The 8,993-nt window shown below is 66.1% G+C and overlaps 2 protein-coding genes across 2 annotated transcripts in view; both read left to right on the top strand.

Moving 5' to 3' along the window:
• Positions 1–704: 704 nt before the first annotated feature.
• On the top strand, positions 705–2,760 carry RPUSD1 (RNA pseudouridine synthase domain containing 1; the record flags this gene model as incomplete). Its single annotated transcript, XM_014587014.1, is given in 5 exon segments — positions 705–760; positions 901–1,024; positions 1,137–1,239; positions 1,345–1,446; positions 1,781–2,760. Coding segments are annotated over 5 exon segments (810 nt in total), but the record flags the coding sequence as incomplete, so codon positions are not given.
• A 3,049-nt stretch (positions 2,761–5,809) lies between these two features.
• Positions 5,810–8,993, top strand: part of LOC102471639 (mesothelin-like protein) — a 20,069-nt gene continuing 16,885 nt past the window's right edge. The window contains exons 1-3 of the mRNA XM_027770999.1: positions 5,810–5,870; positions 6,442–6,562; positions 7,386–7,509. Coding sequence (XP_027626800.1) covers positions 5,810–5,870; positions 6,442–6,562; positions 7,386–7,509 — 306 coding nt within the window. The remainder of the gene's footprint in view (positions 5,871–6,441; positions 6,563–7,385; positions 7,510–8,993) is intronic.

The following is an 8,993-nucleotide window of genomic DNA, read 5'->3' as shown; positions in this document are numbered from 1 at the left end:
CACAGGCTAGCACGGCCGCCCGTCCTCGGCGGAGGCGGGCGGGGCGGGCGGAGCGGGCGGCGCGCGCAGGCCCGGCCTGGTGAGGACGCTGCCGGAGCTGTGTCGCCCAGCTTGGTGCCGCGGGAACCGCATCCAGGGCCGGCGGGGGCCTTGGGGGCCCGCGTCAGGCGTCAGGTCGTTCCGGAGCGGGCGGGGTCTCGGAAGGTGCTCGAAGCCCGGGTCTGCCGGACCCCGGCCTGTGCCCACCCGGCGCAGGAGGCTGGGGACGCGCGTGCTCAGCAGTAGCTGGGCGTGGGCCTGTGCCGCTGGTGCCCCAGGCACGCCTCGCCGCCGCCCACCCGAAAAACAGCCTGCGAGGTCTGACGGGGACCCCCCTCACGGGCAGCCCCGAGCGAAGCAGACCTCCACCGTGGCCGCACCGCCCACCCCCAGCTGACCGCGTGGCCTGGGGACGGAGGCTCAGGCCGCAGGGCGCTGCGCACGGCGGGTCTGGCGGGCCGCAGACCGGAGCGTGCGGGTGGGCGGCGTCTCCCGCGGGCACAAGGCGGGCCCAGGCACGCAAGCCCCGTGTGGCAGGGCGGGCATTGGAGCCAGGCAGCGTGGAGAACCTGTCCATCGTTTACCGGAGCAGCGACTTCCTGGTGGTGAACAAGCACTGGGACGTTCGCATTGACAGCAAGACGTGGCGGGGGGGGGTGGCGAAGCAGCTGCGCCACCGCTTCCCGGAGCTGGCCGACCCGGGTACCTACTATGGGTTCAGGTGAGGGGGCCGGGGCAGGGAACCCACCTGGCCCCTGTCCTGCCAAGGTACATGCTGGGCTCTGCCCTGAGGGCACAGGGGGTGCCGCAGAGGGATCTCAGCCGCCCTGTCCAGGCACCACGACCCTTTGCCCACCCCAGGTTCTGCCACCAGCTGGACTTCTCCACTAGTGGGGCGCTGTGTGTGGCTCTGAACAAAGCAGCTGCAGGGAGTGCTTACAGGTGCTTTAAGGAGCGGCGCGTCACCAAGGCTTACCTGGCGCTGGTAAGGCTCGCCCAGTCTCCGGGAGGGGTGCCTTCATGGCACCACCCCGTCCCCAGTGCCCCAGCATGCCTCACAGGCCACCCCTCGACCCACCTGTGCTCTCTCCTGGCAGGTACGGGGGCACGTCCAAGAGAGCCGGGTGACCATCAGCCTCGCCATCGGCAGGAGCTGCGTGGAGGGCCGTGCCCACACCATGTGTACCGAGGGCACGCCGGGTACTGCGGGGTTCCTGCAAGGGCAGCGCTAGCCTAGGCCGGCATCCTGAGCTGGGGTGACCGGGGCCTGGCCCTGCTGGCTCTCACCCTTGCCTCTGCCCACAGGGTGTGAGAGCCCGAAGCCGAGCCTCACGGAGCTGGTGGTGCTGGAGCACGGGCTGTACGCGGGCGCCCCTGTCTCCAAAGTGCTGCTGAAGCCACGCACAGGTGTGTCTGGACGGGTGTCCCCGTGTGCAGGGTAGGGGACAGGGACAGGGGCCACCCGGAGCGCCGAGGAGCAGCTGCTGATCTCCCAAGCAAAGCCTGCAGCCTCTGGCCTGGCCTGGCTCGGGGTCTTGCTGGCTCTCTTCCTCCAGCCACAGCTCTCCTGCCTTCACGGGCAGTGACCCCAGGGTCTTGTCCTGACCCCTGACATCGTCTCCATGTTGTGGGAGAAGGGAAATGTCTGGTCCAACGGGGTGCTGCGAGGCTGTGGGGGGGCGGTGAGGTGGCCGGGGCAGGCGTGGAGGGCCCTGCCCCACCCTGACCTGCACCCTCACAGGGCGGACACACCAGCTGCGTGTGCACTGCAGTGCCCTCGGCCACCCCGTGGTGGGCGACCTGACATACGGGCAACCCGGGGGCCGGGAGGCCCAGCCCTTCCGCATGATGCTGCACGCCCTCTACCTACGCATCCCCACGCGGACAGAGCGCGTGGAGGCCTGCACGCCCGACCCCTTCCTGCCTGCCCTGGATGCCTGCTGGAGCCCCCACACCCTGGAGCACCCGCTGGAGCAGCTCGTGCAGGCCCTGCAGGCCTCTCCTGACCCTGACCCCATGGACGGGGGTCCCGGACCCTGCAACTCCACACCCCTGCCTGGGCCAGGCCGGCCCCCACCACCACAGCCCAAGAGCCCTGAGACCGAGACGCAGCGAGCTTCATGCCTACAATGGCTGTCAGAGTGGACTCCAGAGCCAGACAGTTGAGCTGGGCACCGGCTGGGCGTGGGGCTGCGTGTCAGAACCCTGGGCCCCTCCCAAGGCAGAAGTGCCCCTCGTGGGTGAGCAGGTGTGGGGTCTGCTGGGTCCTCCTGGAGGACTTGATCCCCTGGGCTGCAGTGGTCAAGCCTGCGAGAAGAGCTAGAGAGGGGCTGCTGAGGCCAGCAGGGGGCACCAGGTAGCCAGGACTCCTGACAGGTGGGGGCCAGGCTGCAGGGCCAGGCTGCTCAGGTCTTCCCTCCTGAAGCAGTTCCCCTGGGGCCTCTAACTCACAGACCTGTCCAGGGTCCCCTGCCAGAGGGGTCAGAGCAAGGACTGGGCCTCTGACTTCACCCGCCCCTTGCACAGGCTGTGGGGTCTGCACACATGGTTGGGGCAGCTCCTCGCCTTAGCACAGGGTCAGGACAGTGGCCGAGAGGCCCGCCGTGACTGCTGCTCCCACTGCAGGGTCTTGGCCCCACCACCTGCGTCCCCTTCACACAGCCATGTCACCCAGCTGCTGCTGGCCTTGAGAAACTCGCAATAAATGGCCAATGACCAGTCTCAGAAGTGACTGTCTGAAGTGGGGCTCTGGGGACAGACTCGGACATGCATACCCTGCCTAGCCCTGTCGCTGCAGGACCCAGAGTGGGCTAACTCCGTAGCTCCGCCTCGGCACACCCAGCTGCCTGTCTTGGTTTTATTTATTTTTGAGAGATTTTTGCTATAGGGCGCGTGCACCTGCCAGAAAGAGACAGAGATAGCAAGAAATCACTCTCGGGGGGGGGATGGCCACACCGCAATCCCTTCCCTTTTCTCCTCGGGATCTTGGGCACGCATGCACACTCACCTGGTTTGAGTTTAAGCCACCGGGCCCGGGACTTGAACCACATGGGAGTTGAGCAACATAGCCGTTACGCTAACTGCTGGTCCCCCAGCTGCCTGTCTCAGCACTCCAGAGAGGCAGCTGGTAGGTCGCCACTAGTTTGAGGTCCCAGGCTGTTTGGGCACTCGGCCCCACCCAGGCGGGGTCTATAGGGTGGGGCAGCCCCTGGAGTCCCCAGGGCAGGCCACCTGTGTCCAGGCCTGTCACTGCTACACCCACCCACCCCCGTGGCCTGGTTTCTTCCCAGTGAAGGGCCGGTGGGTCCAGAGGCTGGTGGACAGAGTGGTCAGCACCATCTGGAGGGTCACCACAGCCTGTCCCAGCCCAGCTCCTGCTTCTGCCCTCCTGCCTGGGCCCCTCCCCGCCACCCCACCTCCAGTACTCACCACCTGAGGCTGCCTCGCCTTCCCCGTCCAGGTCTCCCTCTCGGACCTCAGCCTGAGCTGGGGCTGGGGTGTCTTGCTCTTTGCCAGATCCCTCACTCTGGGACAGGCCTGGCCCCCAGCGAGTGCTAGGCAGTCTGCAAGGCTCAGGCCAGCAGCTGTCATGGCGGGGGCTGCCACGTGGGGCCACAGCCCAGACCAGTTCTGCAGAGCCAGCTGTTCCCCAGCACATGCTGTGTTCTGTCACCCTGGGTTCCAAGGTGATGTGCTCAGTGGAGTCCCAGTGGTGGCACGTGCCGAAGGGCCTGGGCCGGGACCACCCTGACACTCTCCCTTCGGTGAGCCCTGGGGTGTCCCTCCAGAGAGCTCGCTACCCTGGCAGCAGCCTCGGCAAAGGCTGAGCGGAGGCAGTGTCTCCAGGCCTTGGCAGGTGGCGCCCTCAGCTGCCAAGGGGCTCCAGCCTGTGAGGATGCAGCAGGAGGCCACGTGGGGCACCTGCTCAGGGCAGGGAGCTGTGGGTGGCTCTGGCTGATGACGCCCACCCTGGAGTGGGCATGGGGCTCCGCAGCAGCCATGGCGTGTGAACTTGCTGTGGCCGGCCTTGGGGAGCATGGTGTGGGCGGGCATGCTGAGCACATGGCCTGGCACTGTGAGGGGCAGGCGGGCTGGGGGGACAGGGTTCCCCGACAGCCCTATGGAGAGCCCCATCCCTGCAAGCCCATTTCCTCTCCCGAGTGGCTGTCAGCACCTGTGGTCACCCAGGGCCCCTGGAGCATTTCTGACTGTCCCCCAGGCCAGCCCTGCCCCCTGGCCAGGTAGCCTCCCCATCAGGGACTGAGTCCAAGCATTGAAAGCCCCACCCAGCCCATCTGCCTAGCAGCCCTCAGCACGGGGTGGGCTAGGTGCAGTGCGTGGGAACAATCAGGTGTGGCTTCCTGGAGAGGGAGGCCTTTCTCAGACTTGGAGAAAGGCAAAGGGAGGGGACAAAGCCTAGAGCAGGGTCGCTAGAGGCCCCACCCAGGAGCACACAGGCACTGTGTGGTCTGTGCAGGTCCCCAGCCTTGGGCCCCCCCTGCTGTGGGTGTAGCTGTCAGGGCTGCAGTGTCTGCCGAGCTGACCCAGCTGGTGGCCAAGCAGCCCTCCAGGCCACTCCAAACTGGACAGGACTCCTAACCACCCCCACCTTGACCGCTGGCCCCTCCCCGAGGTGAGAGTGGAGGTGGGTGGGCTGGGCCCCAGAGGGGAAGGCGGGGCGGTGCTGGGCTGTCGCCAGCCATGAGCTCAGCTCCCATTCCTCAGGGGCTGGGGAGCAGGTGCTACGTGCCTGGCCCTGGGGACTAGCACACATCACCACCTGGCACAGCCAGGCCCTCCCCCAGGTCTACCCAGCGCATCACTGCAGGGTGAGGCCAGGCATGGGCTGAGCGGAAACGCCAGCATCTCCACCCTGCCCTGCCCCTGCACCCTGGCACCCTGCTGCACGGGCCGACTGCCGGTGCGGGGTGGTTGCGTCTGGAGCTCGTCAACTCCCCGCGCTCTGTGGCCACGGGTGGGCCAGGACCACCAGCCCGGCAGCCCGGCAGCACCCCCACTGCCACACAGACACACACCTAGGTGAGAGGGGCAGAGCGGAGGCCAGCCAGTGCTTGTCTGGATCCCCGGGCAGGTGAACCGCCTGAGCATCCACTGGCCCCTGCGTGTCCTCCTGGCCATCCAGACCAGAGGTCCAGAGGTCAGGAACCATGGGACGGGGCCTGTCCTGCCAGGAGGCAGCAGTGGGTCAGCGGTCTGGCAGAGCCTCCCAGGACCCGAGTGTCCGGGCTCAGCCTCGGTCTCACCTGGCCAAGGATGCCAGGGTGCTGAGGGCAGGGCTGGGAGAGGGAGCTGCCTGGGCCGCGGTGTGGGCTCCCGGGGCTGCCTGTGGGGACTCGTGTTTGCTGAGAGACCGTTAACTGGAGACCGGCAGCCTGGGTCCCCTGAGCCCCGACCTTGATAAGCAAGGCCTGGGAGGGCCGCCCTGCCCTGCCTCACCCTCCTGCTCTAAAGACACGCTGCTGTGGGATCGGCACCCTCATCTCTGCGCACCCCTCTCCGCGAGGCAGTGAGGGAGGCGGGGCCAGCCCGTGTCGCCCGCTTCCTCTCCAGCTAGCCCTGGACAGCCAGCCCAGACCCTGCCTCCTGCCCCTGGACGCCCCAGCAGGACGACGCGTGCACCATGCACTCCCGCGTGGGTGAGAGACCCCTCCCTGCTGCAGGGGCTCCCCAGGGTGGCGGGACCCTCTGCCCTGCTGAGACACCCAGTGAGGCAGGCCTGGGGTCCCAGCGGGGAGCAGGCAGGACAGGCATGGACATGGGTCGGAGTGGCCGCTTCCTGACCCAGGCTCCTGGGGCTGGCAGGGTACGAGGTGCCCACAGCTCCCACAAGCTCCTGGGCACCCGGGCCAGGCTATAGAGGAGGAGGGTACTGAGCACTGGGTGAGCAAGCCCAGGGGCACCCACCCAGCACCCCATCCTCCCTGAGAGGGCCTGCCTGCCATGGAAGCCTGGGCTGTGGACAGCTACGTGGTGAAGCGAAGCCCCCGTGTGGCTCCTGCTACTGGAGAAGAGGCTTTGCTGAATGCCAGGCCAGCAGGATGGGGCTCCTGGACCCACTGCCTGGGCTGCTTGCCACGCAGCACTGCCCCCTGCAGAGGCTGGGTCTGAGGAAGGCCCGGCAGGGTGGCCTCCGCCTCCGTGTTGGGGCATGGGGCACAGGCATCACCCACTCACCCCGTTACACAGCACATGTGTGCACCTCACGTGAGCAGCTCATGTGTACACACATGGCGAGGCCCGGCCTGTGCACAAAGGTGACCAGGGCTGTGAGGCCCCCAGGCCTCCAGAGGTACCTGTGCTCGGGGGCCCCACACGGGCCCCAGGCCAGTGTGGAGTGTGCGCAGGCTCCCGCCCAGGCGCCCACAGCCCGCTCTGTTCCAGGTGCGCTGCTGAGCCCGGGCCTCGCCCTCCTGCTCTTCCTCACCGCCTGCCACTCCCACCACCGGGGTGACGGCTCCCTGCAGGGAGGACTGAACGCTGGAGGGGCTGACCTGTGGGCCAGGTGAGTGCTGGCCTCCCTGCCCCTCGAAGCTTGAAAATCAAGTGGCAGTTCAGGGGAGAAGAGGGGGCGAGGCGTGGCCTGCCAGCCCCTGGGGAGCAACCCTCTCTGGGATCCGGCCGAGGCCAGATGCAGCCAGCAGGGTGGCCCTCTCATCTCCAAGGTGCCTGAGTTATCGTCCACAGGCAGGTCCTCAGGCCGTCACCAACAGTGGCCAGGCCAGGTAGGCGAGAGGCCCAACCGACCAAGGCCCCAACCTTGGGAGACGCCAGCTTGGCGCCCCATCAGGCCTCCAGGCCACGCCGCCCGGCCACCCTGAGCCCCTGGGCCGCTCTCCTCCAATTGAGGCTGGGACAGTTCCTCAGTGGGGCAGCTACCCTTAGCCCGCCCAGTGGTCGGTGGTCACAGATCACATGATAAATTAGGCAAGGCCAGTGGAGCTGCAGTGAGCAGCCTTTGGGGGGGGGGCACTTAGCCAAAGGCCACTGGCAGGGACTCAGGCCTCTTCTCTGAAGCCCATGGTACAGCAGGGCAGGAAGCTCAAAGCCAGCTAAGATTGGCCTCTGGAGGGCCACAGACCCAGTGCCTGGGCTGCCTGAAACCCAGCACCCTGCTCCTGGGAGTGGGAGGGGCTGGGGCCCCTGAGGAGGGGCGGTGGTGGGGACCGTGGGCCGGTGCTTGGTCTCTGTGTTGAGGAGACACTGGGTCTGGCCCTGGCTCAGCTGCCCATTCTGCACCCTCCCTCTGAGCTGCCCTGGTCCCGGCCCCGCACCACAGGTAAGGCTGAGGGTAGGAGGGGTCGTTCCTGAACCCTTGTTCTGTCTAGGGTCAACTCCTCCCTCCTGCAAGGCCTCTGGTGCCAGCCAGGCAGCCAGCCGGCCCGGGACCAGCTCTCGGCTCTGATCAGGAGTTTGGCCGCCGTGCCACGGGTCCCACTCAAAGCCTGGCAGGTGAGCAGCAGTTGGGGAGCCAGCCCCCGAGAAGGGCCCCAGGTGGAAGGGGCTTGCTCAGTGCTGCAGGAGATGGCCAGCCAGGGAGTTCAGGTCCCCTGGACGCCACTCTGCTGGTCCCGACTCCTGTGTCCTTTGGTGGCCCCACCCGGCAGGAGGGTGACCTGTGGGCATTTCCAGGGCTTAGCCAATTGGCCTGAGATGCACCTGCCCGTGATCTCGGCCAGGACAGGGGGCCGCTGGCCGTGCCCTCGCTGGCAGCTTCCCGTCTTGGTCTGGCACCCCCTTGGAGGGTCCTGCAGAGGTGCGCACCTGCTGTGAGAGGGCCTGGGGAGCCCACCCCATCCTTGCTGTGGGCCCCACACCCTCCGCCCAAGTGAGAGAGAGCCAGGGGGAGAGGGAAGCCTCGCCTTTCTGCCAGTGCACAATCAGACAACCGAAACATCGGGAACCGGGTGGCATGGAGGTTGAGACGCTGGATCCCACACGGCCAAGTGAGCAGTCTGAGTCCCGGACCCGGCAGTTCAGAAGTCACGTCAGTGTGCATGCATGCCCAAAATCCTGAGAGGGGAGGATGGAGGAGAGGGGGCTGAGGCTTTGCACTCTGTGGCAAGCTACCAAAAACAAAAACCAACAACTGAGACAATTGGAGATGCAGAAGAGTCTGTGGGGCCTGGATTGGCTCTTCTGCTGCTCTTCTGAGGGGCATCGGGCCAAGAGGAGGCCCTCAGGACCCCTCACAGAAGTGCACCACGACAGTTGCCTTGTGGTTTGTGTTTTTTTAAAGAATTATTTTATTTAACTTTATTTACTTTTCTTTTTCTGGAGAGGTTGTTTTTTTTTTTTTTTTTGCTATAGGGCACATGTGCTCTCCAGACAGACAGAGAAAGACAGAGAGACAGAGAGCGAGAAATCCCCCCCCGGGGGGGTGGTCACGCCGCAATCCCTTCTCCTCCGTTCTCCTCTCGGGATCTTGGGCACGCACGCACACGCGCCCGGCGTGAGTTTAAGCCACGGGATCTGGGACTCAGACCACGGTCGACTACGTGGGAGTCCAGCGGCATGGCCATTACGCCAACTGCTGGTCCTATTTACTTATTCTTTAATTTGACCAGAGAGGGACAGAGAGAGAGAGAGAGAGAGAGAGAGAGAGAGGGGAAGCCGGTCCACTCCTGTGCCAGGCCGAGGACGGAGGACGGCCTAATTCCCTAAGGTTTTCCTTTCTGTTGGGTGTCTAGGCGGCTCTGGTTTAAATATCACAGGAATGTTTTCTCAGAGAGTTGATGAACGCCTTCGAGCGCCTTGTAGGGGGAACAAGGCCTGCCTCAGGAAGGCTTTCCATCCAGGCCTACCTGTGCGGTACAGTGGGCCCACTCTCACCTCCCATGGCCAGGCCTGCCGCCCCCCCACAGAGCCCCGCCTGCTGCCCCTCCCCTCCTCTGCAGTCAGAGACCCAGAGACCCACAGCCAGCTGCCCCTCTGGC

The sequence above is a fragment of the Tupaia chinensis genome, unplaced genomic scaffold, assembly GCF_000334495.1.
Source record: "Tupaia chinensis unplaced genomic scaffold, TupChi_1.0 Scaffold000178_1, whole genome shotgun sequence".
Taxonomy (NCBI): domain Eukaryota; kingdom Metazoa; phylum Chordata; class Mammalia; order Scandentia; family Tupaiidae; genus Tupaia; species Tupaia belangeri.
Note: the sequence above shows the minus strand (reverse complement) of the source record. Positions and strands in the feature narration are given on the sequence as shown.